The sequence below is a fragment of the Nerophis lumbriciformis genome, linkage group LG01 (assembly GCF_033978685.3).
Source record: "Nerophis lumbriciformis linkage group LG01, RoL_Nlum_v2.1, whole genome shotgun sequence".
Classification (NCBI taxonomy): domain Eukaryota; kingdom Metazoa; phylum Chordata; class Actinopteri; order Syngnathiformes; family Syngnathidae; genus Nerophis; species Nerophis lumbriciformis.
This window is the reverse complement of record NC_084548.2, coordinates 2,278,967-2,298,870: the sequence shown is the minus strand read 5'-3', so window position 1 is coordinate 2,298,870 and position 19,904 is coordinate 2,278,967. Positions and strand designations below refer to the sequence as shown.

Sequence of the window (19,904 nt, the reverse complement as noted above, 5' to 3'; positions counted from 1 at the left end):
GGGGGAGCTCAAAGTAAAGCCGCTGCTCCTCCACATGGAGAGGAGCCAGATGAGGTGGTTCGGGCATCTGGTCAGGATGCCACCCGAACGCCTCCCTAGGAAGGTGTTTCGGGCACGTCCGACCGGTAGGAGGCCACGGGGAAGACCCAGGACACGCTGGGAAGACTATGTCTCCCGGCTGGCCTGGGAACGCCTCGGGATCCCCCGGGAGGAGCTGGACGAAGTGGCTGGGGAGAGGGAAGTCTGGGCTTCCCTGCTTAGGCTGCTGCCCCCGCGACCCGACCTCGGATAAGCGGAAGAAGATGGATGGATGGATAAAAAAAATTACTTCATACCATTATAGATTTAGGTTTTGGACTTATTGTCTTGTTTTCCATTGTGGTGTATATTTTCTATCAAACTCTTAGTTTGTGTTTTCCATTTCTTGTTTTGGACATTAGACAGTAGCTTTGCTAAGCAGGTGGCACGGATGTATGGAATCAATAATTAAAAACAAACTTTTGTTCGGTGCTTTCTGTTGCATTCTCGTAGGTCTTGCTTTACACCTCGCTGGGAACATTCCTTTGGCGAGTTTCCCCAAGTTACCAGCCGTGCTCGCCAGCCAGCCTGCTTTCTTGTTCATGTTCATATCATTTGTGTGCCGCGCTGCTTCCACTGAGCTTCTCTTTTGTTCCACTAAAGACTGTTTTCGACTAAGTGGGGCGCAACGTGACACTTAGTGTTGGCATATGGTGCTGACAGCTTCGGTGAAACTGAAACTTCTCCCAAACCGCTTTTGGTTTAACTGTGCCATCATTGTTCCTGGCAGTCTGCTATGCTTTATCCAGTGTAATAACACAGAGGTGTCATGATGCACATGCGTTGATGTCCAGAAATGTTACGTGATTAATTTACCTACTCAGTGGCCTAGTGGTTGGAGTGGCCACCCTGAGATGGGTAGGTCGTGAGTTCAAAACGCGGCCGAGTCATACCAAAGACTATAAAAATGACCTCCCTGCTTGGCACTCAGCATCAAGGGTTGGAATTGGGGGTTAAATCACCAAAAAGTATTCCCCGGGCGCGGCCACCGCTGCTGCCCACTGCTCCCCTCATCTCCCAGGGGGGTGATCAAGGGTGATGGGTCAAATGCCATTTCACCACTAAATGTAAAACTGAACAAAGCCGCGGGCCAAGGTTGAACAAATTAACCTTTTAATAGGGACCCAAACAAGTTTTGCATTAAATATTGAACAAGCAAGGCTTATATAACTTTATAGTGACATGCAAAATCGAGTTTCAAATAATAATTAAAAAATATCAATGGCATATCAAATACAATTTCATACCTGCCAACTTTTGAAATCAGAAAAACCTAGTAGCCAGGGTCCAAGGGCCGCAGGCCCCGGTAGGTCCAGGACAAAGTACTGGTGGAGGGTTCAGGGCTTCGCCCCCCGACGCAAAATGATTGATTGCATTCAGACAGGTTAAAATGTTGCTAAAACCATCACTTTTCTATCAGTCACAGTGACTTTTCAAAACAAAAATATTACAGCAAAAATCATATGGGTTGATTGACATGTTTATTCTGTAAGCTAACTTCAATAGTTTGAAATTATTTTTGACAGTTAATGCCAGTTATCCTGTCAACCTTTCACAAGACTTCAATTTGTTCATTGAAAGTATAAACACTTTTTACAGTAAACAAATGGTAAAACAGTACTAAACAATTCCATTAAAAAAAAAATTGGTGTCATTATTAACTTTCTGTCCAAGCTTGTATAATCTACTGCCTTGTTCAATTGTAAAAAATATTCTGTGCCTAAAATTCACATTTCTATCGCAATTATCATACTGTAAACATGGTAAGCTAACTTCATTAAAATTAATAGTCCTGTCAATAGCATGGAATTACAATTCAAATGTAGTTTTTTTGTAAGCCTTTCAAAAGAATTCAAAATATGAAAAATGAATGAAAATTAATTGAAGCCATCAGACACTTGAAAAGTGGCACATCACATCTCTAATGTAATCATTTGAACTTTTCAACAGAAATAGCACTGCAAAAATATTAAGGACATACTTCTGTATTTTGGTAGTTATGCTGTCAACATTTAACAAGATTTCTTCAACTTGGACTTGAAAGCATAAATAGTATAAACACTTTTAACAGTATGTCGTGCTGTGAAATACAGCCGACAGGATTGCGCACCAAACACGAAGCAAGGCCAAAGTGCATGCATGGTGCAGGAGAACAAAGGACTTCTTTCATTTAAGGTTTGTGATAAACCATCAAACTCATTCGTTAAAAGGACTCTATAGTAATATAAAGCAAATTTTTCTGGACATTATCATGCAAGAAAAGTTTATTTTTGGGACCGCGATCACCGCGTAATGATTTTTAAAGGTTGCATTACAAACATTTAACTGTCCCATGTGATCAGCCAGTGCGATTGGAAATCCATGCTCAATTATTGCCTCCGTAAATAAAACTTCGGCATTTATCACATCCAAAGAATCTGTTTGGGCGACGAAAAACGTTGAAAGTTTTCCACTTGTATCGCTAGCAACGGCATTAGACTTGTGTTTTTTTGTCCCAACGTGGTCTTTTACATCGCTAATTCCTCCGTGTCCGATCGAAAAATCTTGTCTGCACAAGGTGCAATTCGTGTAGTTTTCACCCTTTTTTTTTTTTTTAATTAATGAAAAACCGTATTTTTTATCACTGCAACCGTAACCCGGAATAGGTTGATGAAAACCGTACGAATTACGGGAAAACCGGAGTAGTTGGCAGGTATGCAATTTAAATAAAAATTGAATGCCTCTTTTCTATTTGCAGCCTTCTGAGGTAAATATCAACATTAACTTTTTCCACAGGCTAATACATTTGAAAATAAAATAACAATGAATAAACCAACCATTCAGGACTTTAAACTGCTCAGTTTGCAACACACTGATCCAATCTGATGTGCCCAAGCCAGATACCTGCCATCTTGTCTTGGATGCTAGTTCATTAATGTCGGGGCTCAGGCTTTGAGCTGAGGCAACCTTCATTATCGAACGAAGGTGTTCATCAGTCCAACCGGACCACAGTCTTGGGGGCCGTGCCTTAAAGGCACTGCGTTTAACGTCCTCTACGAGCTGTCGTCAAGTCTGCTTTTCAACCAATCTAGCAACGTGCCGGCCCAGTCACAAGTGCGTCGGTTGAGGTGGGGTTTGGTGGTAGCAGGGGGTGTATATTGCAGCCCAAAAGAGTTAGGGCTGCATGGGATTCTGGGTATTTGTTTTGTTGTGTTTATGTTGTGTTACGGTGCAGATGTTCTCCCGAAATGTGTTTTGTCATTCTTGTTTGGTGTGGATTCACAGTGTGGCGCATATTTCTAACGGTGTTAGAGTTATTTATACGGGCACCCTCAGTGTAACCTGTATGGCTGTTGGTCAAGTATGCGTTGCATTCACGTGTGTGTGCGTGCAGAAGCCGCACATATTATGTGACTGGGCCAGCATTCGTTGGACTGGGTGAAAAGCGTACGTGACGATTTTCGGGAGGGGCACTGGAATTTGGGAGTCTCCCGGGAGGATTGGTAAGTATGAGAATTAGCGGTGAATGCGGTGTTACCGCGGCACCGCCGCTGAATATAATCGGCGGGCCAGCTCTAGTGTTAATTTGATATCTCCTCCAGGGCCAAGTGAAATTACACGGCGGGCCTAGTGTGTGTGTGACAATCATTGGTACTTTAACTTGAACTTAAGTAAATTAGTTACTGCTTTTAACTAGTTTTTTTGATAGCCCTAATATAAAGCTGGCATCCCCTGTAAAAATAAAAATAAAACAGGAAAAAAACAAAACAAAAAAACAATAGTAATGTATCTAATAAAATCAAGAACATTACAATAAATATTTATAATATACAATTATAGTTTAACAGTCGAAATAATTACAAATACCTCTATTAAGTCAAATTAAAAAAGCAGATACTCTCCTCAGTTAGTATTTATAAAGCACTTGTTTAACTATTGTATTACTCTCTTTGGGGCGTGGCAATATGATTTTGCAACGTTCTCTTCATTTATTTTTAATTAAAGGGGAACATTATCACCAGACCTATGTAAGCGTCAATATATACCTTGATGTTGCAGAAAAAAAGACCATATATTTTTTTAACCGATTTCCGAACTCTAAATGGGTGAATTTTGGCGAAATAAACGCCTTTCTAATATTCGCTCTCGCATCGGGAAGCAATCCGCCATTTTCTCAAACACCGAGTCGAATCAGCTCTGTTATTTTCCGTTTTTTTCGACTGTTTTCCGTACCTTGGAGACATCATGCCTCGTCGGTGTGTTGTCGGAGGGTGTAACAACACCAACAGGGACGGATTCAAGTTGCACCAGTGGCCCAAAGATGCCAAAGTGGCAAGAAATTGGACGTTTTTGTTCCGCACACTTTACCGACGAAAGCTATGCTACGACAGAGATGGCAAGAATGTGTGGATATCCTGTGACACTCAAAGCAGATGCATTTCCAACCATAAAGTCAAAGAAATCTGCCGCCAGACCCCCATTGAATCTGCCGGAGTGTGTGAGCAATTTGGGGACAAAGGGCCTCGCCAGCACGGCAAGCAATGGCGGCAGTTTGTTCCCGCAGACGAGCGAGCTAAACCCCCTGGATGTCTTGGCTCACACCGTCCCGAAGATGATCAAGAGAAGAATATCGACCCTAGCTTCCCTGGCCTGCTGACATGAGGGTATGTCTACAGAATATATTAATTGATGAAAACTGGGCTGTCTGCACTCTCAAAGTGCATGTTGTTGCCAAATGTATTTCATATGCTGTAAACCTAGTTCATAGTTGTTAGTTTCCTTTAATGCCAAACAAACACATACCAATCGTTGGTTAGAAGGCGATCACCGAATTCGTCCTCGCTTTCTCCCGTGTCGCTTTCGTCGGTTTCGCTTGCATACGGTTCAAACCGATATGGCTCAATAGCTTCAGTTTCTTCTTCAATTTCGTTTTCGCTACCTGCCTCCACACTACAACCATCCGTTTCAATACATGCGTAATCTGTTGAATCGCTTAAGCCGCTGAAATCCGAGTCTGAATCCGAGCTAATGTCGCTATAGCTTGCTGTTCTTTCCGCCATGTTTGTTTGTATTGGCATCACTATATATGGGTAAATAAATATTTATCCATAAATAAATATTTATCCATATGTTCGACTATCCGGCTACGCCGCCGGATAGTCGAACCTCGGATTCAGGAGGAACAGTGTGGTTTTCGTCCTGGTCGTGGAACTGTGGGCCAGCTCTATACTCTGGGCAGGGTCCTTGAGGGTGCATGGGAGTTTGCCCAACCAGTCTACATGTGCTTTGTGGACTTGGAGAAGGCATTCGACCGTGTCCCTCGGGAGGTCCTGTGGGGAGTGCTCAGAGAGTATGGGGTATCGGACTGTCTGATTGTGGCTGTCCGCTCCCTGTATGATCAGTGTCAGAGCTTGGTCCGCATTGCCGGCAGTAAGTCGGACACGTTTCCAGTGACGGTTGGACTCCGCCAAGGCTGCCCTTTGTCACTGATTCTGTTCATTCTGTTTATGGACAGAATTTCTAGGCGCAGTCAAGGCGTTGAGGGGATCTGGTTTGGTGGCTACAGGATTAGGTCTCTGCTTTTTGCAGATGATGTGGTCCTGATGGCTTCATCTGGCCAGGATCTTCAGCTCTCACTGGATCGGTTCGCAGCCGAGTGTGAAGCGACTGGGATGAGAATCAGCACCTCCAAGTCCGAGTCCATGGTTCTCGCCCGGAAAAGGGTGGAGTGCCATCTCCAGGTTGGGGAGGAGACCCTGCCCCAAGTGGAGGAGTTCAAGTACCTCGGAGTCTTGTTCACGAGTGGGGGAAAAGTGGATCGTGAGATCGACAGGCGAATTGGTGCAGCATCTTCAGTAATGGGGACGCTGTATCGATCCGTTGTGGTGAAGAAGGAGCTGAGCCGGAAGGCAAAGCTCTCAATTTACCGGTCGATCTACGTTCCCATCCTCACCTATGGTCATGAGCTTTGGGTTATGACCGAAAGGACAAGATCACGGGTACAGGCGGCCGAAATGAGTTTCCTCCGCCGGGTGGCGGGGCTCTCCCTTAGAGATAGGGTGAGAAGCTCTGCCATCCGGGGGGAGCTCAAAGTAAAGCCACTGCTCCTCCACATCAGGAGGAGCCAGATGAGGTGGTTCGGGCATCTGGTCAGGATGCCACCCGAACGCCTCCCTCGGGAGGTGTTTAGGGCACGTCCAACCGGTAGGAGGCCACGGGGAAGACCCAGGACACGTTGGGAAGACTATGTCTCCCGGCTGGCCTGGGAACGCCTCGGGATCCCCCGGGAGGAGCTGGACGAAGTGGCTGGGGAGAGGAAAGTCTGGGCTTCCCTGCTTAAGCTGCTGCCCCCGCGACCCGACCTCGGATAAGCGGAAGAAGATGGATGGATGGATGGATGGCATCACTATGTGACGTCACAGGAAAATGGACGGGTGTATATAACGATGGTTAAAATCAGGCACGTTGAAGCTTTTTTTAGGGATATTGCGTGATGGGTAAAATTTTGAAAAAAACTTCGAAAAATATAATAAGCCACCGGGAACTGATTTTTAATGGTTTTAACAATTCTGAAATTGTGATAATGTTCCCCTTTAATTTGTCCTTGGGTAGAATTAGAAAGATAGACAAATACCCTTGGGAATTATTTGATAATAGTGTTCTCTATTTATTTTTTCTGAATTAACTAAATTCTTCTTGCTCCTTTTACAACATGTTGAATTGTGCAAACAAACCATGACCATGATCAATTGTTGACGATTTGCAAGTTCAGTGGAGCGAATGTTTAAAATCAGTTCATTTTTTCATGGATTTGATTCTTTTTTTTTTATGATGAAGTCTTTTCTCAATTCAACATAGTACGTACCCTCTTTGCAGCGTTGATACACCGCATGTATTCTTTGGCCAGGTCTGAACACCTTAAAGTCTGCTGTCCGTTCTCCTTGTAACAAGTAAAGATCTGAGCTTGCAGGCCCAAACACACAGGGTCGGTGCTGCGAGACCTGCGACAAAACAAGCAGGAACAACAAAAAACAAATCCGTTTACAGAGTCACAAAGACAATCAATACAATAATAATAATAATTGTCAACCTTCTATAAACAAAAAAGAATCACACCCCATATACAAAAAAGTATTTAGTCAGCCACCAATTGTGCAAGTTCTCCCACTTAAAATGATGACAGAGGTCTGTAATTTTCATCATAGGTACACTTCAACTGTGAGAGACAGAATGTGAAAAAAAAAATCCAGGAATTCACATTGTAGGGTTTTTAAAGAATTTTTTGTAAATTATGGTGGAAAATAAGTATTTGGTCAATAACAAAAATTCAACTCAATACTTTGTAATATAACCTTTGTTGGCAATAACAGAGGTCAAACGATTACTATAGGTCTTTACCAGGTTTGCACACACAGTAGCTGGTATTTTGGCCCATTCCTCCATGCAGATCTTCTCGAGAGCAGTGATGTTTTGGTTGCTGTCGCCGAGCAACACGGACTTCCAACTCCCTCCACAGATTTTCTATGGGGTTGAGGTCTGGAGACTGGCTAGGCCACTCCAAGACTTTCAAATGCTTCTTACGGAGCCACTCCTTCGTTGCCCGGGCGGTGTGTTTGGGATCATTGTCATGCTGGAAGACCCAGCCACGTTTCATCTTCAAAGCTCTCACTGATGGAAGGAGGTTTTGGCTCAAAATCTCACGATACATGGCCCCATTCATTCTTTCCTTAACACGGATCAGTCGGCCTGTCCCCTTAGCAGAAAAACAGTCCCAAAGCATGATGTTTCCACCCCCATGCTTCACAGTAGGTATGGTGTTCTTGGGATGCAACTCAGTATTCTTTTTCCTCCAAACACGACGAGTTTAGTTTATACCAAAAAGTTCTATTTTGGTTTCATCTGACCACATGACATTCTCCCAATCCTCTGCTGTATCATCCATGTGCTCTCTGACAAACTTCAGACGGGCTTGGACATGCATTGGCTTAAGCAGGATTTGATTCCCTGTCGGCGTAGTGTGTTACTGATGGTAACCTTTGTTACTTTGGTCCCAGCTCTCTGCAGGTCATTCACCAGGTCCCCCCGTGTGGTTCTGGGATTTTTGCTCACCGTTCTCATGATCATTTTGACCCCACGGGATGAGATCTTGCGTGGAGCCCCAGATCGAGGGAGATTATCAGTGGTCTTGTATGTCTTCCATTTTCTGATAATTGCTCCCACAGTTGATTTTTTCACACCAAGCTGCTTGCCTATTGTAGATTCACTCTTCACAGTCTGGTGCAGGTCTACAATTATTTTCCTGGTGTCCTTCGACAGCTCTTTGGTCTTGGCCATAGTGGAGTTTGGAGTCTGACTGTTTGAGGCTGTGGACAGGTGTCTTTTATACAGATAACCAGTTCAAACAGGTTTATTAATTAATACAGGTAACAAGTGGAGGACAGCAGAGCTTCTTAAAGAAGAAGTTACAAGTCTGTGAGAGCCAGAGATCTTCCTTGTTTGAAGTGACCAAATACTTATTTTCCACCATAATTTACAAATAAATTCTTTAAAATTCCTACAATGTGAATTCCTGGATTTTTTTTCACAGTTGAAGTGTACCTATGATGAAAATTACAGACCTCTGTCATCATTTTAAGTGGGAGAACTTGCACAATCGTGGCTGACTAAATACTTTTTTGCCCCACTGTATATCAGAATAATTTTGTAGTGGATTTAGTGTTTGAATTATAAACAGTAACTTAAAGGGCACCTTTAATGCAAAACCAACTTTTCTTACCTATTAGTACCTGTTTGTGTGTATTTGGGATCTGCATAAGTCCTGGAAGTTTAAAATCAAACCATGGAGGCATGGCTGAGATATTTATAAAACAACCTTGCCTTCTTTCATCCTTCCTCCAAAGGAGCCGTTTGAATTTTGCCCAACTTGTGACATTTTCCCCAAGTGTGACGACAGTGGATATCTCCATATATGGTAGAGCAGGGGTGCTCATCACATCGATCGCGAGCTACCGGTCGATCTCGGAGGGTGTGTCAGTCGATCACCAGCCAGGCATTAAAAAAATAGTCCTAAAAATGAGCGATCATAAATCTTCACTATGACGTCACTTTCGTCACTTGATTGACATTCACGGCACCCGAGGGTCTTCTGAGATGACGCTGGCTGCTGCCAGCTCATTAAAATTACCGACTGGAAGGCGAGAAACACTTTATTTCAACAGACTCTGGCGCCGTACCTGTCGTCAAAACTCCAAAGACCGACTGCACAATTGCACAGTTGCGCTAACAAAATAAGAGTCTCAGAAAGCTGGCGTGCACAAGCTAGCAAGCTACGGAGTTTGCCGACAATGTATTTATTGTAAAGTGTATACAAAGGAGTACGGAAGCTGGACAAATAAGATGCCAAAAACCAACCACTTTCACGTGGTATTGGACAGAAAGGAGGACTTATTTTCTCCTCCATTCGAAAATGCGGACGTTATCAGCACCACTGTCTGATTCCAATCAATGCAAGTCATCAGAATCAGGTAATACATCAACTTATATTCTTGTCTTCATGATAGAAAGGAATCTATATGTGTTAAACATGCTTGTATTATCATTAAACATCTTTAACTTGTTAACAATATTAACTACATGTGTTAAACATGCTTGTATTATCTTTAAACACCTTTAACTTCCATCCATCCATCCATCTTCTTCCGCTTATCCGAGGTCGGGTCGCGGGGGCAGCAACCTAAGCAGGGAAGCCCAGACTTCCCTCTCCCCAGCCACTTCGTCCAGCTCTTCCTGTGGGAACCCGAGGCGTTCCCAGGCCAGCCGGGAGACATAGTCTTCCCAACGTGTCCTGGGTCTTCCCCGCGGCCTCCTACCGGTCGGACGTGCCCTAAACACCTCCCTAGGGAGGCGTTCGGGTGGCATCCTGACCAGATGCCCGAACCACCTCATCTGGCTCCTCTCGATGTGGAGGAGCAGCGGCTTTACTTTGAGCTCCTCCCGGATGGCAGAGCTTCTCACCCTATCTCTAAGGGAGAGCCCCGCCACCCGGCGGAGGAAACTCATTTCGGCCGCTTGTACCCGTGATCTTGTCCTTTCGGTCATAACCCAAAGCTCATGACCATAGGTGAGGATGGGAACGTAGATCGAGCGGTAAATTGAGAGCTTTGCCTTCCGGCTCAGCTCCTTCTTCACCACAACAGACCGATACAGCGTCCGCATTACTGAAGACGCCGCACCGATCCGCCTGTCAATCTCACGATTCACTCTTCCCTCACTCGTGAACAAGACTCCGAGGTACTTGAACTCCTCCACTTGGGGCAAGATCTCCTCCCCAACCCGGAGATGGCATTCCACCCTTTTCCGGGCGAGGACCATGGACTCTGACTTGGAGGTGCTGATTCTCATCCCAGTCGCTTCACACTCGGCTGCGAACCGATCCAGTGAGAGCTGAAGATCCTGGCCAGATGAAGCTATCAGGACCACATCATGTTGAAAAAGCAGAGACCTAATCCTGCAGCCACCAAACCGGATCCCCTCAACGCCTTGACTGCACCTAGAAAGTCTGTCCATAAAAGTTCAGAACAGAATGGGTGACAAAGGGCAGCCTTGGCGGAGTCCAACCCTCACTGGAAACGTGTCCGACTTACTACCGGCAATGCGGACCAAGCTCTGACACTGATCATACAGGGAGCGGACCGCCACAATCAGACAGTCCGATACCCCATACTCTCTGAGCACTCCCCACAGGACTTCCCGAGGGACACGGTCGAATGCCTTCTCCAAGTCCACAAAGCACATGTAGACTGGTTGGGCAAACTCCCATGCACCCTCAAGGACCCTGCCGAGACTATAGAGCTGGTCCACAGTTCCACGACCAGGACGAAAACCACACTGTTCCTCCTGAATCCGAGGTTCGACTATCCGGTTGATAGGAAGATAAGCAGTTTATTTCGTTTTAGATGTTTTTATACAGCCAGTTAGGAAAGCCATTTAACCAGCATCACTGCACTGGGCAAAATGAAAGGAAAACCACCAGGGAGTGAGCCGGGGGTTGTATAAACTGAGGTCAACGAAGATCAGAAGAAAAAAAAACCAGACCGTTTACACCCACTGCAACCCAATTTAGCCACTGACGGCGTGGACGTTACAGTATGTGCTTCACTGCAAATCGCGCAATTAGCGCCTAAATCACAATTAATTGAGAAGAAAGGATCAATCTGATCAAATACAGCAGAAAAGTGTGCTTTGAGAGATTAAATTATCCGCGCTTAATTAGCTATGTGGGTTGTATTATAATTGGTTTTGGCCTGTCTATCTGTGTGATTGTTAACTATGACAGGCTTGCTGCCCGGGCGCGTCCCTCTAATGGAGACTGACTGATTGAAGCAGAGAGCAGTAAGTTATGGACGCCCACGGTAGTTAAGGCGACACGTGTGCATACCGTCCATGGTCAAAATGAAAGACCAGTGGTGGTATGTGCACGGGAAAAAAACGACTTAACTCCAAATGTAATTGGAAAACAAATTAAAAGGCGCTCCTATCCAGAGAAGGCTTGACCTGAGCATTTTAATTACGGCACGCCAACACGTGTGAGAACGTTATCATCAGCAACACAAACAGCAGAGTTCATCTGAACGCTAGTGATATTGCTTAAAGAGGAAAATGAAATGACAGACGGAAGGAAGCGAGATAAAAGATGAGAGGAAACAAAGGAAGGCTCGATTTGTTTTTCTGTCACATTCTTAAAAGATGACCGGATTTCGCTAGCCGGGAGTTTTTTAGGGCCCGAATGGCCCATTGTATAAGGACTCCCAAAGGGAGTCCTTATACAATGGGACATAAGGACCTATTGAATTTGTAAGGTTTTTTATTATATTATTATTCTTTTTTCTTCCGCCGCCACATTAAACTGTAATTTGACCCACTTAACATGCTTGAAAACTCACCATATTTGACGCACACATCAGGAACTGCGAAAATTACCTTTTTTAAAAAAAAAACCGAACCCCAAAACTCAAAATTGCGCTCTAGCGCCCCCTAGGAGAAAAAAAAACTGCCTGTAACTCCCACTGGGAAGGTCGGAGATACATGAAACAAAAACCTCTATGTAGGTCTGACTTACACCTAGTTTTCATAATTGTATATCCTCGGGCTAAAATCAACAGGAAGTTGGCAATTCCCCCTTCAAGACAAAAAAGTACTAAAAACAGTCACTTTTGCCTCTTTGAGCTAGTAATTTGACCCCCTTAACATGCTTCAAAACTCACCGAACTGAACGCACACATCAGGACTGGCAAAAATTGCGATCTAATAAAAAAAATCTAACCCCAAATTTAAAAATTGCGCTCTAGAGCAATTTTTGAATAAAACGGAGAAAAAACTGCGCCTCGGAAGGAAAAAAATGACAAAACTGCCTGTAACTCCCACTGGGAAGGTCGGAGAGACATGAAACAAAAACTTCTATGTAGGTCTGACTTACACCTAGTTTTCATAATTGTATATCCTCGGGCTAAAATCAACAGGAAGTTGGCAATTCCCCCTTCAAGACAAAAAAGTACTAAAAACAGTCACTTTTGCCTCTTTGAGCTAGTAATTTGACCCTCTTAACATGCTTCAAAACTCACCGAACTGAACGCACACATCAGGACTGGCAAAAATTGCAATCTAATAAAAAAAACCTAACCCCAAATTTAAAAATTGCGCTCTAGAGCAATTTTTGAATAAAACGGAGAAAAAACTGTTCCTCGGAAGGAAAAAAATGACAAAACTGCCTGTAACTCCCACTGGGAAGGTCGGAGAGACATGAAACAAAAACCTCTATGTAGGTCTGACTTACACCTAGTTTTCATAATTGTATATCCTCGGGCTAAAATCAACAGGAAGTTGGCAATTCCCCCTTCAAGACAAAAAAGTACTAAAAACAGTCACTTTTGCCTCTTTGAGCTGTAATTTGACTCCCTTAACATGCTTCAAAACTCACCAAACTGAACGCACACATCAGGACTGGCAAAAATTGCGATCTAATAAAAAAACCTAACCCCAAATTTAAAAATTGCACTCTAGAGCAATTTTTGAATAAAACGGAGAAAAAACTGCTCCTCGGAAGAAAAAAATGACAAAACTGCCTGTAACTCCCACTGGGAAGGTCGGAGAGACATGAAACAAAAACCTCTATGTAGGTCTGACTTACACCTAGTTTTCATAATTGTATATCCTCGGGCTAAAATCAACAAGAAGTTGGCAATTCCCCCTTCAAGACAAAAAAGTACTAAAAACAGTCACTTTTGCCTCTTTGAGCTAGTAATTTGACCCTCTTAACATGCTTCAAAACTCACCGAACTGACCGCACACATCAGGACTGGCAAAAATTGCGATCTAATAAAAAAACCTAACCCCAAATTTAAAAATTGCGCTCTAGAGCAATTTTTGAATAAAACGGAGAAAAAACTGCTCCTCGGAAGAAAAAAATGACAAAACTGCCTGTAACTCCCACTGGGAAGGTTGGAGAGACATGAAACAAAAACCTCTATGTAGGTCTCACTTACACCTACATTTCATAAATTGACAACCCCCAGCAAAAATCAACAGGAAGTTTGCTATTCCCCCTTCAAAACAATTTTTTTGTAAAAACCGGTCACCTTCCTTCAAAAACGAACTCCTCTGAGCGCGTTTGTTGTTTCGCCTTCAAACTAACACAGGAGAGATATTGAACCCTTGTGATTACAACAACAGAAGCGCTTTTTTTATAACTGCTCCGGTTTTGATTTTATGAGCCTTCAAAGAACCGCTGCGCTGATGCTGCTGCGCTCCTGTTTTTGTAAGATGGCTGCTTAAAAGCAGGAAGCACCAACGTGCCCACACAATGCAGACAAGGTAGGTACACTAGACAAAAAGTCTTGGGACACTTCAGACTAAAAGTAGACAAAAGTATTGGGACACTTAGGACTAGCACCTGGCAAATACGCGGGCCCGACCAACGCTGCTTGCAGCTTTAATATTATTATTCTTTTTTCTTCCGCCGCCACATTAAACTGTAATTTGACCCACTTAACATGCTTGAAAACTCACCATATTTGACGCACACATCAGGAACTGCGAAAATTACCTTTTTTTAAAAAAACCGAACCCCAAAACTCAAAAGTGCGCTCTAGCGCCCCCTAGGAAAAAAAAAAACTAGACTGCCTTACTCCCACTAGGAAGGTCGGAGAGACATGAAACAAAAACCTCTATGTAGGTCTGACTTACACCTAGTTTTCATAATTGTATATTATATTGATAATTTTGAAACCGATACCGATAATTTACGATTTTACATTTTAAAGCATTTATCGGCTATCCCTAATCATGATTAATCCAAATTATGAAATGTGATTAAACTGATTAGAAAAATATTAATGTAACAGCCCAAGGTTTTCTTTTTGTTATTAGGGCCCGCATGGCCCATTGCATAAGGACACAAAAACCTCTATGTAGGTCTTACTTAGACCTACTTTTCATTAATTAATTTCCTCGGGCTAAAATCAACAGGAAGTTGGCAATTCCCCCTTCAAGACAAAAAAGTACTAAAAACAGTCACTTTTGCCTCTTTGCGCTGTAATTTGACCCCCTTAGCATGCTTCAAAACTCACCGAATTTTACACACACATCAGTAATATACGGCAAAACTTTTTAACAAAAAAACCAAACCCCAAAACTCAAAATTGCGCTCTAGCGCCCCCTAGAAAGAAAACTGCTTATAACGCCCAGTACGAATGTTGTAGAGACATGAAACAAAAACCTCTATGTAGGTCTTACTTAGACCTACTTTTCATTAATTAATTTCCTCGGGCTAAAATCAACAGGAAGTTGGCAATTCCCCCTTCAAGACAAAAAAGTACTAAAAACAGTCACTTTTGCCTCTTTGAGCTAGTAATTTGACCCTCTTAACATGCTTCAAAACTCACCGAACTGACCGCACACATCAGGACTGGCAAACATTGCGATCTAATAAAAAAACCTAACCCCAAATTTAAAAATTGCGCTCTAGAGCAATTTATGAATAAAATGGAGAAAAAACTGCTCCTCGGAAGGAAAAAAATGACAAAACTGCCTGTAACTCCCACTGGGAGGGTCGGAGAGATATGAAACAAAATCCTCTATGTAGGTCTGACTTACACCTAGTTTTCATAATTGTATATCCTCGGGCTAAAATCAACAGGAAGTTGGCAATTCCCCCTTCAAGACAAAAAAGTACTAAAAACAGTCACTTTTGCCTCTTTGAGCTAGTAATTTGACCCTCTTAACATGCTTCAAAACTCACCGAACTGAACGCACACATCAGGACTGGCAAAAATTGCAATCTAATAAAAAAACCTAACCCCAAATTTAAAAATTGCGCTCTAGAGCAATTTTTGAATAAAACGGAGAAAAAACTGCTCCTCGGAAGGAAAAAAATGACAAAACTGCCTGTAACTCCCACTGGGAAGGTCGGAGACAAAAACCTCTATGTAGGTCTCACTTAGACCTACATTTCATAAATTGACAACCCCCAGCAAAAATCAACAGGAAGTTTGCTATTCCCCCTTCAAAACACATTTTTTGTAAAAAACGGTCACCTTCCTTCAAAAACGATCTCCTCTGAGCGCGTTTGTCGTTTCGCCTTCAAACTAACACAGGAGAGAGATTGAACCGTTGTGATTACAATGACAGAAGCGCTTTTTTTCTAACTGCTCCGGTTTTGATTTTATGACCCTTCAAAGACCCGCTGCGCTGATGCTGCTGCGCTGCTGTTTTTTTAAGATGGCTGCTTAAAAGCAGGAAGCACCAACGTGCCCACACAATGCAGACAAGGTAGGTACACTAGACAAAAGTCTTGGGACACTTCAGACTAAAAGTAGACAAAAGTATTGGGACACTTATGACTATCACTGGACAAAAGTATTGGGACATTTAGGACTAGCACCTGCCAAATATGCGGGCCCGACCAATGCTGCTTGCAGCTTTAATTTTTTGTTGTTCTCTCTTTAAAGTTCTATGCGAGTTCTCTCCATTTTCTTCAATTCTCACATCACATTTACAACAAAAAGGAAGGCACCAAAGCGCCATATTTATCTCTCGCAAGGTTTGAAGCTGCTAAACGATAAGAGGCCGTCCTTTGATTTGAAATAAATGGCCTTCGTCAGTGAAGCCAAAGCCTCCCGATAGCGGCGAGGGCTTATTAATAATGGCGCTTGAAGATAAAAATTGGTTCGTCCGCGAAGGCGCAAAAGCTCTGTCTACAAGAACCAACACTGACTAGCAGCTTGGCCTCAGTTTTACAATTGAATAGTTAAGTTGAATGTAGTAGATGATGTTCCACTCCTGTCCTGTAGGGGGCTGTAGAGCACATTATACAGTCTTTGAGGACTGACAAATTAATGTTTATTAAAGTTAAAATTTAACTTTAAAACCTCTTAAGGCCCGAGCTGTTTGTTTACATCAGCGTTTCTCAAAGTGTGGGGCGCGCCCCACTGGTGGGGAATAGACGGGAGGAAATTTCACTTTAAATTTTTTTTTTTTAATTATTATATTCTTAGATTATTTTTTTTTACTATGCTTTCATTTTCTATACACACTGTAAATCACTTTGTGATTCTGTCTGTGAAATCCGCTATATAAATAAATGGAAATTACCGGTACTTATTTTTACTGTAGGCTTTATATTTCTCGGTACGAGCGAAACTTTGACAGACATAGCAACAGTAACTAATGGGGGCGGGGCTAAGCGGAACAAACTTTCGCGCGGATGTGTAGCAGGCTAATGTGTGGATCACAATTACACAAATATATACATTTGTGACTCGCACCTCAAAGGTCGTCGAGCCAGAGCCAGCGCCTGCAGAGAAACAAAAATGTGACGGGCACACACTGTGTCATTCACCGGGAAGCACTCGCGTCAAGGCAGCTCAGCCCCGAACTCAATGAGGTTTTAACAGATGTTGTGAGCGCGGTAAATTTGATCAAAACACGACCACTGAAAGTGCGACTGTTCTCTGCACTGTGTGAGGAAATATGAGCTGATCATACAGCCGTGCTGTTTCACAGTGAAGCAAGGTGGCTCTTCTGGGGGAAAGTGCTGTCACTTGCCCTGTCTTGCCAAATGCATAGCTCCTCCTTTTTTTTTTGCAGAGATTGCAAAGTGGCACTTTTATTGTATTTAATATTGAACTTGATGCAAGTTATTTGATTTATTATTGAACTTGATGCAAGTTATAACACTTGTTTTGATTTATTATTGAACTTGATGCAAGTTATAACACTTTTTTTTTGATTTATTATTGAACTTGATGCAAGTTATAACACTTTTGTTTTATTTATTATTGAACTTGATGCAAGTTATAACACTTTTTTTTATTTATTATTGAACTTGATGCAAGTTATAACACTTTTGTTGTATTTATTATTGAACTTGATGCAAGTTATAACACTTTTTTTGATTTATTATTGAACTTGATGCAAGTTATTTGATTTATTATTGAACTTGATGCAAGTTATAACACTTTTTTTGATTTATTATTGAACTTGATGCAAGTTATTTGATTTATTATTGAACTTGATGCAAGTTATAACACTTATTTGATTTATTATTGAACTTGATGCAAGTTATTTGATTTATTATTGAACTTGATGCAAGTTATAACACTTTTATTTGATTTATTATTGAACTTGATGCAAGTTATAACACTTTTTTTGATTTATTATTGAACTTGATGCAAGTTATAACACTTTTATTTAATTTATTATTGAACTTGATGAAAGTTATAACACTTTTTTTGATTTATTATTGAACGTGATGCAAGTTATAACACTTTTTTAAATTTATTATTGAACTTGATGCAAGTTATAACACTTTTTTTGATTTATTATTGAACGTGATGCAAGTTATAACACTTTTTTTGATTTATTATTGAACTTGATGCAAGTTATAAGACTTTTGTTTTATTTATTATTGAACTTGATGCAAGTTATAACACTTTTTTTGATTTATTATTGAACTTGATGCAAGTTATTTGATTTATTATTGAACTTGATGCAAGTTATAACACTTATTTGATTTATTATTGAACTTGATGCAAGTTATAACACTTTTATTTGATTTATTATTGAACTTGATGCAAGTTATAACACTTTTTTTTATTATTGAACTTGATGCAAGTTATAACACTTTTGTTTTATTTATTATTGAACTTGATGCAAGTAGTAACACTTTTTTTGATTTATTATTGAACTTGATGCAAGTTATTTGATTTATTATTGAACTTGATGCACGTTATAACACTTTTTTTGATTTATTATTGAACGTGATGCAAGTTATAACACTTTTTGATTTATTATTGAACTTGATGCAAGTTATAACACTTTTTTTTATTTATTATTGAACTTGATGCAAGTTATAACACTTTTTTTGATTTATTATTGAACTTGATGCAAGTTATAACACTTTTGTTTTATTTATTATTGAACTTGATGGAAGTTATTTTATTTATTATTGAACTTGATGCAAGTTATACCACAGCTGCACAGTTATTTTATTTATTATTGAACTTAACGTTATTTTATGTTATTGAGTTCGAATGTATACAACTTGATGTTCAATAAATTTGAAAATGTTAAAGCTTGGCATTAGCGCTCTGTTGGGGCGATGGGGGCAGGTGGGGCTTGAAAACTCCCCCTTGTCCAAAGTGGGGGATGACAAAAAAAGTTTGAGAACCACTGGTTTACATGCTTTTTTTTGTTTTTGTTGTTTTTAGAGCGCTTTACATGCAGAAATAGTGAATCTCATTACCCTGATTGTTAGCTAACTCTTGCCATGTTTTATTTACGATTTAGAATGCACTAAAAAATACAAAAAATGTGTGCTTGTTTTACTTAATGATTGTGAATAATTGGCAACCCCCCCCCCCCCCCCCCAAAAAAAAAAGTTTCTCTTTAAGATGCTCGTGCTTTGGTGGAAAGAAAACTTCCTGCAGAGTGTTCCTAGTTCTTTGTCGGTCAACAGTTGCGTTGTGCCTTTTTTTTTTTTTTTGTGTAATGTTTTTGCATTCAAATTCCCCACCAAGAATGTCAACATACTGTTCGGCGTTGTCCATATTGACTTATTTGGTTCTGCAGCATGTCACTATTGCATTACATGCCAATGTGTCCTATTTTTTTTTAAAAGGTCGATACATTTATCCTCCTAAAGCAAAACATATAAAATAAGACGAATCAAGGTGTTTGGCACATACTTGATGTTGTCGGAGAAATACGCCTATTTATTCAGGACAGTGCGAGATATCCTGCTTGTTGCTATGCCTCACTAACTCAAGGACTACCGTATTTTCCGCACCATAAGCCGCCCTGGGTTATAAGCCGCGCCTTCAATGAACGGCATATTTCAAAACTTTGTCCACCTATAAGCCGCCCCGTGTTGTAAGCCGCATCTAACTGCGCTAAAGGGAATGTCAAAAAAACAGTCAGATAGGTCAGTCAAACTTTAATAATATATTAAAAACCAGCGTGATGTGGGCGCGCATGGAGTCGTATATCAACATGGACGGAGCTGCGTGAAAAAAGCCACCCGGCCTCTTCGCGTAAACTTCCCTTAACCACTCGCTCATCTTTTCTTCATCCATCCATCCCTTCGAGTTAGCTTTTATGATGACGCCGGCTGGAAAGGTCTCTTTTGGCAAGGTCTTCCTTTTGAATATCACCATGGGTGGAAGTTTCTGGCCATTAGCATGGCAAGCTAGAACCACAGTGAAGGACGACTTCTCATTCCCTGTGGTGCGAATATTCACCGTACGTGCTCCCGTTGTATCCACAGTGCGGTTCACAGGAATATCAAAAGTCAG

At 41.6% G+C, this 19,904-nt stretch overlaps 1 protein-coding gene across 1 annotated transcript in view; it reads right to left on the bottom strand.

Moving 5' to 3' along the window:
• Window positions 1–19,904, bottom strand: part of chchd6a (coiled-coil-helix-coiled-coil-helix domain containing 6a) — a 142,519-nt gene that overhangs the window by 24,760 nt on the left and 97,855 nt on the right. The window contains exon 7 of the mRNA XM_072911829.1: window positions 6,923–7,058. Within this exon, the coding sequence (XP_072767930.1) occupies window positions 6,923–7,058 (136 nt within the window). The remainder of the gene's footprint in view (window positions 1–6,922; window positions 7,059–19,904) is intronic.